The following is a 14421-nucleotide window of genomic DNA, read 5'->3' as shown; positions in this document are numbered from 1 at the left end:
TCCAGAGCTCGGCTGGATCGTTTGTTTGGCATGTCCGGGTTTACCGCTGGCTAAAAAGCCTCACTGTTTTGTAATAAACAGTGCAGCATGGCTAACAGTTAAAGCTAATACTCAATAAAGGGTTACGCAGTTCAGCAAAGGAGACATCTGGCGTCTTTTAACTAACGGGTAAGCTTTGATATATATTTCTAGCTGATATCAATGCGTAATTTTAGTTAACTTGAGTTTTTAACTGCTGTCAAAGATAAATTAAGTTTTGTTGTTCCTGTTTTCCTAGGATCCCCTAAACGACCAGGAGGGTGTGCATGATGTCTATTGATTTTGACAGTGCTGCTCTTCAAACCCAACACGATGAAGAGGAATACGACCAAGAGGACTACGCCAGAGAGCAAGAGGTGCAACACTCAGATCTACAGCTTTTCAGAATTATTCAGATAACATCTGTCTGATAGTTGTGCATCCAGTTGTTGGACTGAGTTCACATTCGGCATGCACCCTGAATTTCTTAGGATATTTACAATAACAATTTGATGGATATTATTTATTTACTTTGTTATTTAGTGCCCACTTAGCTAACTGAGAAAGCATATTGTGAAAACACGATTTGTCTTTCGGCTCTTCATCTAATTGTCTTTAAACATATTTAGCCAGCTGACTCTGCTTGTTTCATCGCGCATTGGCTACAGCCATCATAGTTGCTGATATCAGTCAACACAGTAGAAAGCCTGTGCATGTTATTCAACATGCAAGAACACAACATCATGTCCAGCTAATGCTAAAATTACAAAATGATAAGAAGCCATTATTTATCTCAGCTTACTTTACATTTACTGTCACTGTGTACAGTGATTGTATGTTTACCAAATTGGACTACTACTGTTAATCTTACATTTCTCTTTGTGAGTTTGTAGTGCTGTCTGGGGAATCATTGACAAGTGCATTGTTTGAATTTCACAAGCACTGCCTGCTTCACAGTTACTCACTGTTATTACTCACAACTACAATCTGTTGTGCTGTGAGCTTGAGCTATTATTGGCTCAAGGAAAAGGCCTCCTTCCAGGTGTGTCACACTGAAACCAGCTCAGCCCTTTGGCTTCCCCACTTTCTATTTGGGTTACTTGGCTTCAGGAGAGAGAGTGAAGAAGCATTTGCTGATCTTATAGAGCTCAGCATAATGGGCTTTAAATAGTATTAATTAAATTGATTTTCATTTCATTTATTTTTATTTATTCTTTTTTTTTCTTTTTTTAGGCTATAACCTACTTATAATACACTAGCTCGTTATGGATAATGTCTGCCAGCAGTAACTGGAATGTTTCTGCTCCAGTTAACTTCGCTATATGTTTTGTCTAAACAATGGAGGTCTTTGGGAGGCAAACAAGACAATACCACAGGGAGCCGACAACATGCCAGGCACATTTTGGATGTTTTACACAGAAGGCCTTCTCTACAGGCAGATTAGGCTGGGGGTTATCTCGTGGTTTCACAGCTAAAGTAGAAATGCCTTTTCAAATTTTGTTGACTGTGTAAGTGGGATAATATGGGTCCTTTGGTTGTGGACACAGTGGAGGATCTGAGGAGTATTCAGCGGTCCTTATGGGAAGTAAGTCCAGCTGGCTCTGCTTGTTTCAACACACATGGCTGTTTGTTATGTAACTTTGGTTAGTCTGTTACTGAAGAGTTTGGGTTTTTTGTGTCATTTTATTTGTAAGAGTCAAAATATTAAACAAGGGTACATTTGAAAAGCCTTAATGAGAATCAGTTTTATGTCAAAGTAAATTTACACATATGGGTTCTAAACCAGTGATTAACATAGGAGTAAATTCACCCATTTAGGTCACAAAATACAAATACTGCCATATGAGCACAATGTGCAAATATTTAAATAGTAGACGTTTTTTTGCCATATAAAGATTGGGCTACACTGTGCAGTGCTGTGCAAAATACAGTCGGAGAGTGCAAATACTTCCATGATTAATCATTTAATCAAAGTTTATCCTTAAATCTCATATGCAAACACAAAAAGCTTCTGAAAGTGTTTTAAGGTATAGCCTGAGTCATTTTGATTTAGTAAATCTGCACAGCATAATGTAATGATATTTAATATAACAAGTATTTCTCAAAACTGCAGCTAAATAATAAAAACACACTGCATAAGACTTTTACAGCCTTTTAAGCTGTCAGTGATTGCTTAGCTCTGGTGTTTTTTTCCTCTATCTTTGTTACTTTATAACTCAGTTGCGAAGCAACCATGGTGACTCATTTCCATGTGCTATTTTCTCTCTTTCTTTTTTTTTTTTTTTTTTTTTTTCCTTTCTCGCAGCTGCACAAGCTGCTCACAGACCTGCCTGATGACATGCTTGAGGACAGCATTGACTCTTCCTCCCCAGAGCTGGATTACACTGCCTGCAGTAATAAAAACACTGGCAACAGGTAACACATGTTGCTGCTGATGACACTATTGGTAATGTCACATTTCGAGAACTCTGGGTGTGGTTCAAGACAAGCAGATTTGTTGTCACTGCAACATTAGTTATCATTTGTTGTGCTTTCTCTACTTAGCCCACAGTCCAGCTGGACTCGGCAATGGTCTGATCATCCAAGGCCAGCCCCTCATACACAGGTAGAGTGTTAGTTTATGTTCAGTAGTAGATTTAGGGGCCTAGAATATTTTTGCCATTTAAAAAAAATACAACTCATAAATGGTGCATACAAAAAAAGTTCAAAAGGGAAAGAATCATTCTCTGTTATTGTCTCTCTAAAGAACTATGACGAAGGGTTGAACAATGAGTATGCATATAAGGACGGAGCTGCTCGTATTAATGGACATCGGAGTCCTCCTCAAAGTCAACCACTGCCTCACACCTGGAACCAGGATCATCAGTTCACACAAGCAGATTATACATGCACAAGCATGGGCACAGACAAAATGACAGAGACCAGTGATTTTTCCACCGAGTTTGAGTCTAAACCATACCCTCAGGGTGCCAGTAATCATGTGGAATATAATGGAGAAAGAGGATACATAGACAAGCAAAACCACCAATTTCAAGTGAGTGGACCATTTAATTTCAAAAGCGTCCAGAAGGTCGTAGCTGTTATTGTGCTGTTCTTTCCTTTAAAGTTTTAGGTCTTAATGCCTCCAAATCATTTGAATAAATAGTAACATGAAAGGGTTTCTAGTATTGTTTTTAAAAAAGCAGCATTTTATTCCAAAAGAATCATACATTACTTGTGTGTATGAAGTTTCCTCAAATGTCATTTTAAATTAACATCTTGTTATCTGGCAATTTGTAGTTTGTGCATTTTTATTTTTTTTATGTTTGTATGTTTTGTTTGTGTATTTTGTGTTTTTTTTTAAATACAGCAACATTTTCACTACTTTCATACTATGTTTCTATGTTTAAAGTCTGAAGTATGTGACAGAGGTGCAAATCAGTACAAGGTGAGCTACAATCCTCATCATCCTGCCCATCAGCCAAACATGTTTAAGCCACAGACTGCTCCGCAAGGTCAGTTTGACCATCTGCAGAGAGATTTCCTTGACTCGACACAACGTAAGTCTTACTTTCATTGACTAAATAATATAACTGAGTACACTGACATGTAAATATAAACTATTTGATGAGATGTGTGCCTGTTTCGGGACTGCAGGTGGAGATTGTCAAGTAGCTTAATCTGTTACAAGGCTTTTTTTTTTTCTTCTAGTTGTATGCATAGTCTAGCTGTACTGCAGAAAGGTGTAATTTGTATCGCCAGTGGTTTTAAAAAACAAACAAACATAAAACGACATTGCTTAAATTGAAAATGTCTTCACAATTAAAAATGACTAAAATTAAACACTAAATGATCTTTGTTTCAGAAAATGCTGACCGGGAGCAGCTTGCCCAGGTGCAGATTTTGAACAAAGCTCAACAGAGGCAAATTGAAGACTTGGAGCGAAAACTTGAGGATTCACGGCGTAACATGAGATACCTCGAGCATCAGTTTGTAATCGTCAAAGGTATGTTCAACTTTAAATGAGGGACATCTCACTTTGTTGCAGTACTTGAACAGTGATGTGATTTTGGAGATTTCTTTAATACTTTCAGGAAGAACATTTAATGTTGGTACTTAATTTTTTTTACAAGCATCATAATAATAATAATAATAATAATCCACTCAAAACCTTGGGCACTTGGGACTTGAGAGGGATTGTCAGTTTATATAACTGAGATTAGTAGAAGGAAATGTAAGTTTTTCTTTAGTTGGTTAAAACGTCTGCCCCCTTGTGGCTGTTAGTGATGTAGCACTTCTTGCCAGATGTACTGATGGTCCTTTTAAAAAATATTGTCCATAGATGAAAAGGACGGCCTAGCAGTAAGTTTAAGGGAAGCGAGTCGATTGATTGAAGAAGCCAAGGAAAGAGAGGTCCAAATGCAAAACAAGCTGAAGGCAATGGAGCAGCAAATACAGATCCTCACTGAGAGAGACCACGAGGTGTGTTCTGTGCTGACAAACACTGTTTTCATTCTATTTTCTTAGTTATTTAATGCTAAATTTAAGACAGTAATAATATTTAAGTATAACTATTAAAGAAACATGCGTTTACAGATTTAAGAATTTAATATGAAATTTTGCATACAAATGTGTCTAAACCAGCTCTGCTTACTGAAACATGATGCATGACTGAAACCTTTGTATGAGAATGCTTCTTTTTAGTGTATACAGCAAAGGTTTTCTTTTGTTTGCAGAACATGAAGAAACAGAGGGTGGCAGATGCTGCGGTAGACAGCATGAAGCAACAGATGTTGGAGCTTCGCCGTTCTGACACGCTGTCCAGAGCGTGGGAACAGCATGACAGAGACCTTGCCGTCATAAAGGAGAAGCATGAGGCTGCTCTGTTAGCCCTGCAACAGAAGCTGGACTCTACCTCTCAGGCTTTGAATGAACAGGTCTGGAGTTTTATTGACATAGTATTAGAAAATGGAACAAGTTAACCATAAGTCCATTGTTTGTCATCAGACAAATTTTGATCATATTATTATTATTGTTAAGTCAGGGTGTGTTTTTTGTTTTGTGGCTTCCAGCTTGATATTGGTCAGAAGTTACGGGAGCATGTGAAGCTGTTGGAGCGCCAGAGAGAAGAAGAGCAGCTGGAGAGAGCCAGAGTGGTGAATGCACTCACTCAGCGTCTGGAAGAGAGTCAACAACAATGTGCCAAGCTGCTGCAGACAAGTGTGTGAACTCCACATGAACATTACTGAGCAGCTGACACCCACATTACCTTATTCTTGCTCACATTTAATTGATCTAATTATCTGTTTTTTATTTTCAGATTCAGTGCAAGAGATGAGTCAAATGCAAATCAAACTACAGCAGGCACTGTCAGCCAAGGCCCTGAGTGAGAACATGAACAAAGTTTTACAGGTTTGTCCTCAGATTTTTCTAAAGCACAACTACTTCTGTGACTTCTGATGAACAAGCTGCACAAATGTTTTGTGTTTTTCCATTTTCACCCTAAAGGAGGATATGGCTGATCTCAAGGAGCAGATCGCTCTGTATGAATCTGCAGTGAAGCACGGTGTCATTGTGATAGACCTAAGCAGCAACTCGGAGAACCAGCTGTCTGAATCCTGTGTGGATTTGGGGTTGAAGAAAACAAACAGGAAAAATGGCACACTTAATAGGTAACCGTGTGAATACAGACCAGTCATTGTGATCTGTATCTCTTCCCCTCTTGGGCTGAACTCTCCAGAGTAACCTTTGGAAACACATCTTTCTGTTGTTTTGTCAGTACTGCTTTGGCTCACCTGTCAGACTCTAAGCTGCCTAAGGATGAGGCTTTAAGGTTGCTACGAGTAGAGATGCAGCGCTGCCTGGGTAGTTTAAAGGGGAAGCGGCAGAAGATCAACCAGCTGCAGGAGGAGCTCCAGCAGTGTCAGCGTCGAGTGAATGAAATGCAGATTGAATTAGATGAAAAAAAACTTAACTCTGAGGTGAGCGCTGACTCCTGAAAATTGTTACTTTTCTAAACTTTGGTTAATTTTATAAAAGGACTAAAAGTGGGTGGGATTAGGTGACTGATGCAGACATTTTTGATTTACCCAGATGAAAGAAACCAGCCAGAAGAAACATCAAGACATGACTGGAGACTCTCAAAAAGAGTTGATGAGGTTACAGGAGGACAAAACACACTTGCAGGAACAAGTGGAGGTGGGTTGACGTTTGTCGCCAGACTAATCATGTTCTTAGTTTTTTGGCTAAGTCACAAAAGACTGTTGTCTTCTCCAAACTGCAGCTGCTAGAAAAGAAGAATCAGGAGCTGAAAGAAAACGAGGAAAAACTGAAGTCTGCCAATTCTGAGTTGTGCACCAAAATGAGGGAAATGATCCAGGAGCTCGACCAAGAAAAGCAAGAAGCTGCTGAGAGGTAAAGTTGACTCTTTCTCTTCCTCCTCTTTCTTGGGGCACGTGTATTTTCCTGTTATGTGTATTTATAAGTATATGTGCTTCTTTTGCTTAGATCTGAGCGGATTCATCAGCAGTACAGGAATGATGTGGTTAACAGGATCAGAACAGAACTCATGCTGGAACACGATGCTCAGGTAGAGCGGCTGACGACACAGCACCAGCAGCAGCTTCAGCAGTTACAGTAAGTCTCCTGCATCTCATGCTAAAAATATAGTTGATTTCAGACTTTTGTGGATATTTTTCTATTTTTTCCACAGAAGCCAGCTCTCTGAAGCTAATGATAAGATGCTGGCGGTACAAGAATGTTACATATCTGTCTGCAAGGAGAAGGACTTGCTTGAAGAAAGCATCCGCAGCAGAGAGAAGGAGGAGAAGTTGATCAGAGAGGAGAGTGGCACAGCTATGCAGAAGCTGAGAAGTGAGCTTGAGGCTCAGCATCAGGCCTCAGTTATGGAGCTGAAAGCTGTCTGGTCCAAAGAGAAAGAGGCTGAGTTCCAGCAAACACTGACTTCTCATTTAGCTTCCACTGAGGCTGCATGGAAGGAGGAGTTGCAAAAGGTATGACTATTAAAATGTATTCCTATCTCCCTCATTCGACTAATATTGGTTTCATACAACACTTATTTTCTTCTGTTCTACTTTTTATACAGATGGAGAAGACCTGGGCCCAGAGGTTGGAGGAGGCTACAAGAGAGGAACATCAAGAGGTTGCTGAGACAAGCTGTCAGACAGATGAGAATGAGGTCAGTTGGACAATTTCTGCTGAGGAGTTGGACTCCAGGCTCAGTGCCCAGAGACAGCAGCTGCAACTGGAATCTGAAAATGTCAGAAGGAAAGCTGTGGAGGAAGCCAGGAAACGAGTCCAGAGAGAGCTGCAGGAGAAACACCTGGACGACATGGCTAAACAAGTCAGTGCGTTTTTGTTTTATGATTGTATTTCAAGAGAAATATTAAACATATTTTAATGGTCATCAAAATACATGTGCATGTGTTTTGAATTATTAAAGTAGACCTACTTTAATTTGAAAAGGCTTGATGACTGTCAAGTGATTGGGCTGTAACCAAACAAAAAACCCACCAGCAACGCAGTTTGAGGTCTTTGGCTTTGTTTTTGTGCTACGATCACAGGCTGATAGACTGATTTGGACTAGCATCCCGTACAGACCAAGACTTTGGTAAATAATTAAACATTTCACCAGATATCGACGCATTAAAAAAAAAAAAAAAAAATCACCAGAGTGCGGAATATGACATTTCAGACCCTTAAAGTCAACTTCATCTATTTTAGGTACAGAGATTTAAACCATCAATTTTAGTGTATATTACTCACAAGACTTGGTTAAGTTATTTTCCACCATTATGTAAAAATGTTTATATCATAATGATAGTTCTTTTCCTCTTTGACATGATTATTTGATTCAGTTAATGGACATAAAAATGCGTTTGTGTTTGTTTCAGGTTGAAGGGGCAGTAACCAGAGCCTATAATCGCTGGATTGAGGATCTCACTTCACTGCCAGAATATCAAGCTGCTCTACAAACTGAGAAGGAGAAATGGGAACAACTGCAAGAAAAACACACCCAACAGAAGGTATGAAAGAGTTTTTGTCCTTTATTTGAAAGTGTCACTGCTGTTGTCTGGGTTTATATATTTATTTAAATGTTTTAGGTGTCCCAAGCCCTGAAGGAGGCGGAAGAGCAGTGGCGCAGGAAGCACAAGAACCAGCAGGAGGAGAACGGCTCTGGGCCACAAAGGATGGAGGAGCTGCAAGAGGAACTGGCAGCCCTCCAGAGCCAGCTGGAGCAAGTGACCAGAGAGCAAGCTGCCTTATTGAAAGCTGAGCTGGCAGGAGCGAGAGCAGCCTGGAACAGAGACAAACAGCAGGAGATCACCATCATCCAGGCCCGCAGTGAGCAGGTATATCAAGCCAAGCTGCAAGAGCAGTGCAAAAAGCTGGAGCAGGCTGTATTCCAAGCCAGAGAAGATGCTGATCTCCAAAAGAATGAGCTGCTCCTACAGATGGAGGCCAAGCTTCAGCAAACTGTGAGTGCTCGTGAGGAGGAGTGGCGATGCCAGCATGCAGAAAAGGAAACGATCCAAGGAAAGCAGATAAGAGATGAACTACAAGCAGAGCTTCAGACTGCACTCGCAGAGGTCCAGGCACAACTTCTCAGGAATACCAAAACGGATCATCAGGGTACTGAAGACACTCGGAGGACCAGCGGGGCTACATCAGAGGCTACAATAACACACATCATCCAAACTTCATGCAGAGACATAGTCCAAAGAGCAGTAGCCCAGGCTAAGAAGGAATGGAAAACAGTGAGTTGTTATATTTCTAAAGAATATATAAATGATAAATGTATAAATTAAGTTGGTGTGCAAAAGGAAAAGATTAGAGTAGCCAGAGAGATGAGTAAGAAATGTCATCATTTTTATTACAAGTACTGCTATGAATGATTTGTACAGCACGTGTGTATGTATATGTGTGTGTATATATGTGTGTGTGTGTGTGTGTGTGTGTATATATATATATATATATATATATATATATATATATATATATATATATATATATATATATATACACACTATTTATTTATTTTACAGATTTGTCTTTTATTTAGAAAGTTTTTCATCTGAAGCTTTCATTTTTGATCCCACAGATGACTGAAGAGAATTTGAGCCGTGCTTTGAAGGAAACGCAGAAACAGCACGAAGGAGAAATAAAGAAAATGCAAAGTACGCAATGAGCTCCTCTCTAGCAGGACATGAAAATGTTCTGCTTGTATATCAACATGACATACTCTGTTCATTTCATGAAATGGTTGGTATCAATATTATATGGCAAGGTTTTTTTTTCTTTTCTTTTTTTAGCAGTCTTATCCCAGCAGAGGGAGCAGTGTCATTGCAGGAAGGAGTGCAGTGAAACTGTAAGTAAGCTGCAGAAGAAGAATCAGGAGCTCCAGAGACATTTAGAGAAAACCTGTCGACAACTCCAGCACAGTGTTAGAGAGCACAAAACTGCCATACAGCATCTCAAAGGTAGTGCATTTAAAAGACCTTATTAAGATTCTTTTATAAGATTTTTTTTTTTTTATGAGCTGGAACTGCATGTGTGCTGACGGGTTAAGTGCTATCTGTTGTAGATGAGCATGAAAGCGTCTTACAGAGGGCAAAGGAGGAACATCTGCAACAGTTAGAGGAAGTGAAGAGAGCAACAGAATCATCAGGGTTTGTGTTTTTTTTTTTATTTTTGCCTTTAATTTAATGGTACAGTGAAAATTGCTATTGCCTTGCTGCACTTCAGTTATGTCAAAAACAAGTTGTTTCATAAATCTAATGCCTTTCAGAGCTACGTATTCAATTAGACCTCTCAACAAGTTTCTTCGGTTTGATCTTTTAATTTACAAGTTTAATTTCTTGAGACAAGTCGCTCCAAGATGCTCCAAGTTTATTTTAAACTTGGAGCATCTAAATGATCTTGGCATCATAATCTGTCAAGACAATTTAGATTTTAAAAAACCATAAAGAAAATAAGAGATTTCAAAGCTACTTCAAGGGACTGTTAAATGCTTCTTACTGTGGGACCGCTTTACCTGATTTATATTAAGAAAACTAAAAAAACAAAAGAAACAAGGACTCTTCTGTATGTTAACACTCTGATAATTTCTGAACTGCATAATTAGACATGGCTTCATTAATCCCCCACTGGGGAAATTCACTTGCTACACTGTGTCAAAATGTTTACTGAATACAGTAAAATACACAGAGATTAAAGACAAAATATGTATTTAACCAGGATTGTTGACTGTTTTGCTTGCAGAAGTTCTGGTCAGCAGCAAAAGCTTCAGCAAGGCCTGGAGGAGATGAAGCAGCAGTACCTGATGACTGTGGAAAAGATCAGAGGTTGGCGTTAGTGCCGGGGGATTAAATATGCATATCTTGTCGTTTGTTGTTGTTTTTGTTTTTGTTTTTATGTTAAATCATGTGTCCCAAAAGGTTGATTCTGTTCATTTGGATGTTGCATTTTTAAGTAAAACAGTGTTTTTTGGGGTTTTTTCCTTTCAGGAGACATGCTGCGTTACCTCCAGGAAAGTCGAGAGCGTGCAGCTGAGATGATCCGCAGGGAAGTGCAGAGGGAGAGGCAGGACACTGCTAGAAAGATGAGGCGGTATTATCTGACCTGTCTGCAGGAGTTATTGGAAGATGGAGGAAAGACCGCAGGGCAAGAGGCCATAATTATCCTAAACTTGTTTGCTTGGTTCATCATGGCTCCTCTTGTTAATTGTATCGATTTTCCTGTCTTCTGCAGTGCTGAAAAGAAAATAATGAATGCTGCAAGCAAGCTGGCAGCCATGGCCAAAGTGCTGGAGACTCCAATCAAAAGTAAATCAGCAAAGAACCAGAGTTTCCAGAGTGAGTGCTAATGTGCTAAACCATAGGTGTCAAACTCTGGCCCGCGGGCCAAATATGGCCCGCAGCCTAATTACATTTGGCCCGCGAAGCCATACCAAATTATTATCAGAGCTGGCCTACTGGTATTATACAGCTAATATATATATTGTTTAGTATTAAGCTTTGCTTGTTCCATATTCAGTTTTTCAGCAAAACTTGTTTGAGTCCATAAGAAAAGATTCATTCTTAAATCTGGAGGAAGATTTTTTTCCAATAAATATTAATGTTAGCCCGCGACCTTGTTCCAGTTTTGAATTTTGGCCCACTGTGAATTTGAGTTTGACACCCCTGTGCTAAACTGTTTTACTGGGATTTTTTTCTCACCATGCCAGTGTGGTTTGCATCTGTGTTTTGCATTGACAGGATGTTCAATGGCTGTATCCACCACTGGCTGCCTTCCAGGTAGAAACGCAGGTTTCACTAAGAACCTGCCAACCCTCACTGAGCTTCCTGACTTCAGGACAGAAGAGAGATGCCTCAGGGAAAAGACTTGTGCTGATTCAGAACAGAATCCAACCGCAGATGTGAGAACTAAACTTTTGAGCCACCTGGACATTCTTGCATCAAGGAGGGAGGAGACCTCTGTGGATGAAGGGATGAAGCCCCAAAATGTTTATACCACCCAGCCGTCGTACAAATCCTCTCATCAAACGGTTTCTCCATCCCACATGAATTTGGTCAATGTGTCTGTGAGGTGTAAGAGCAGAGAGATGTACATGCAGGGAGGTGACTCGAGGAAAGCCGAAACCCATTTGGATTCACAGCGTCAGAGAAAACCTGTCCTCATCCAGGAGGCTCCTGTCAGGGATGAGAAACAGAACGACTGGAGCATGACTAGTGGTGACTCTGACACAGACTTCCAAGTCCCCAGACTGTCCTACTCAGGGAGGAAAGTGGAACCAGTGAAACCCTTTTCTGTGTCGGCTGCATCAGCCAGCAACATAGGGGAATTCGGCAGTCACAGCCCTGATGTTTCTGACCTCACTGTTTATAATGAGATTTCTAAGAAGACTCCTGACACAGAGACATTTGTGCATGCAAAGAGGAGTGTGCACAGAGAGCCTACTCCTGGCTCTGAATGTGAGAAGCTGCAGGAAGGCTGGTCAAGGCCTCCGTTTTCTGAGTTGAGGCAGCGCCAACAGGACAGTGGCTTTGACAGTCCCTTCTACCAACAGAAATAACAAGCGAAGGGCAGACATGAGGTAAAGTTTCAGTTAGCTCATCAAATGGTGCCTTACAGTGTCAAGTGTTTACATTATATAAAATTTTGTCCTGAAAGTGCTTGAACTTTGTGTTTGTTGAGTTATTTGTTAGGCAGAGTTTGATCTGTTGGCAGCTTTTTTTCTTTGCTTGGTGAGGAAGATGTGAAGGCTGATGATTGTACTTAAGTATGAAGCTACAGCAGCTGAAAATTAACTAAACTGTTAGTTTGGCTCTAAGTCTTAACAAAATCGGTCTGCTCACATGTTTGAAGCTTACAGAAGAGGATCTGGCATTAGCCATTGGGGGGGGGGAAAAAAAAAAAAAAAAAAAAAAAATTATATATATATATATATACACACACACACACACACACACACACACACACACACACACACACACACACACATACATTTTTATTTTTGGGTGTGTTTCTTCTAGTTTGTTTTTTTTTAATTCTGGGGGGAAAATACTCATGACCCTCTCCAATCTGGCCTTGATCCTCATCTGTATAAACTCACCAATTAACATGTGATCTTTTGATGAAATATTAGTAATAGTAATGACAAGTTGTGGGCCAGAAAAGCAGACAGGTGAAGACCTTTGCAATTTCGCAACAAATGTCGCAACCTGCCGTTTCATATTTACAAAGTACGTATGGAGGAGGTTCATAATTAACTCTGCGGAAAGTGAATATGTATGTTTAGTATTGAATTATTGCATTGTGTAAACAAACGCAGGCTGCATCTCATATAAGGATTTAAATGGCAAAGTCCAGTGAAGCAATGGACCTTTTTTTTTCTGTTTAAAACGTTTTCAAGTCTCCTTTTGTAAGTGACACTTATTTAAATGTCCCTTTAAATATCTGTATCTACAGCAAAAATCACATCAAAATATGGGAGCCACCCAAGAGGCCTGTCTGTGCTGTAACTTCAAAACGTTTCTGTATTTCTAGCACTCCAGGAAAATTTATTTCAACATTTACAGATCTGCAAATGTTTTGTTTTTTTTGTTTTTTTTTAAATCCACATTTATTAATCTGCACCCAGAGATCGCACACAGTATTTGTTACACATTTACAAATCTGAGTATACACACACAGACTGAAGAACAAACAACCTTTGACACACATTTGAAAATAATTGTGCTACGGTATAATCTAGTACACATTGTACATTTATTTTGGTCATAGGCTGTAACTGGCACACAGGAGTTCACTGAATCAGAGATACTCAGTCAAATACTGGATCCTTACTGGGTCACATCTTCTCAGTCTGGGGTTAGGTTTTTTTAAAACCAGTCAGTTTGTGTTTTTTACTTTTAAAAAAAAAATGTTTATATATAATGTTTATGTTTTTAAGATCTGCAGAGCATAATTATAAATGTTTCTATATTGTGTTTGTGTATATTGCTTGAAATCTTCCTTTAATAAATCTTATTTAACTGAAAACTAGGAAGCAAATTTATTATGAAAGCTAAACCTTACAAGCAAAAAAGCAGCTGATCTATTATTCCTCTTTATTTGGTAGATATGTGAAAATGAATAAACATGAATCTATTTACATATATTAATATATTAAACGCAGACATTGTCCATGTTTAGACAATGTTTTTTTTTTTTTCCTTTTTCAGATGTATCAGCGAGTGCAGGACTTACAAATTTACAATGATTTTTGCTTTTGTCTATTTGTCTACACCGGCTCACTCCATTCATCCATTCATGTCCAAAACTAGCTGCTTGTTCCCAGGGATTACAGATAAAAACGAACTTTTAGCTGTTTCCACACACCGGTATCATGCAACTTGATACATGTACATGTTCCACTACCTATTGATAGCAGTCATATGGTAGCAGTGCCCATCTACATGCACTTAAACATGCCGATACAATCAAGAAGTTCAAACTGAGCAGAATGGGGAAGAAGGATGATTTAAATGTCTTTGAATGTGGCGTGGTTGTTGGTACCAGACAGGCTGATCTGAGTATTTCAGAAACTGCAGATCTACTGGGAATTTCCATCACAACTGTCTTTAGGTCTTGCAGAGAAAGTTCTGAAAAAGAACATATCCAGCCATCAGCAGTTCTCTGGATGAATATGTTTTATTGATACAAGAGGAGAATGACCAAACTGCTTTGAGCTAATAGGAAGGCAACAGTAAGTAAAAAACAAAACAAAAACAACTTGTTACCAAGGAAGGCAGAAGAGCAGCTCTGACCGCACAAGACACTGTGCAATGCTGTCACGGTCTCCGCCATTATCCATTACCATTATCGTCTGCAGGTGCCTGAAGCTTAATAATTAACCCTCCT

General features: G+C 39.4%; 1 protein-coding gene across 2 annotated transcripts; it reads left to right on the top strand.

The window, feature by feature from the left end:
- The first annotated feature begins 305 nt into the window (after positions 1 to 305).
- On the top strand, positions 306 to 12091 carry cep152 (centrosomal protein 152). 2 transcript variants are annotated; one of them, XM_085357528.1, is made up of 26 exons: positions 306 to 395; positions 2324 to 2433; positions 2563 to 2623; positions 2765 to 3052; positions 3410 to 3557; positions 3863 to 4003; positions 4340 to 4479; positions 4734 to 4934; positions 5070 to 5217; positions 5318 to 5409; positions 5506 to 5669; positions 5777 to 5978; positions 6091 to 6195; positions 6281 to 6411; positions 6505 to 6633; positions 6710 to 7010; positions 7103 to 7360; positions 7911 to 8042; positions 8121 to 8774; positions 9119 to 9194; positions 9330 to 9497; positions 9602 to 9686; positions 10279 to 10361; positions 10524 to 10680; positions 10768 to 10871; positions 11274 to 12091. In XM_085357528.1, the coding sequence occupies exons 1-26, from the start codon at positions 306 to 308 to the stop codon at positions 12089 to 12091; spliced, it is 4986 nt and encodes a 1661-aa protein (XP_085213654.1). The 2 variants fall into 2 exon arrangements, with proteins under 2 accessions (XP_085213654.1, XP_085213653.1); XM_085357527.1 differs by having other exon boundaries at positions 309 to 395; positions 2765 to 3079; positions 10524 to 10858; positions 11258 to 12091.
- The last annotated feature ends 2330 nt before the right edge of the window (positions 12092 to 14421 follow it).

This window comes from Diplotaxodon limnothrissa, linkage group LG7 (genome assembly GCF_057381915.1).
Source record: "Diplotaxodon limnothrissa isolate DT_005_m linkage group LG7, D_limnothrissa_male_GT1.1, whole genome shotgun sequence".
Lineage (NCBI taxonomy): Eukaryota > Metazoa > Chordata > Actinopteri > Cichliformes > Cichlidae > Diplotaxodon > Diplotaxodon limnothrissa.
This window is presented reverse-complemented; position numbering and strand designations above follow the sequence as displayed.

Excerpts from the sequence above, each read along its gene's own strand:
- cep152 (XM_085357527.1), top strand. The coding sequence starts at position 309 with ATGTCTATTGATTTTGACAGTGCTGCTCTTCAAACCCAACACGATGAA. Across the intron at positions 2,434-2,562 it reads AATAAAAACACTGGCAACAG|CCCACAGTCCAGCTGGACTC; the intron begins GTAACACATGTT and ends TTCTCTACTTAG. Across the intron at positions 5,670-5,776 it reads AAAAATGGCACACTTAATAG|TACTGCTTTGGCTCACCTGT; the intron begins GTAACCGTGTGA and ends TTGTTTTGTCAG.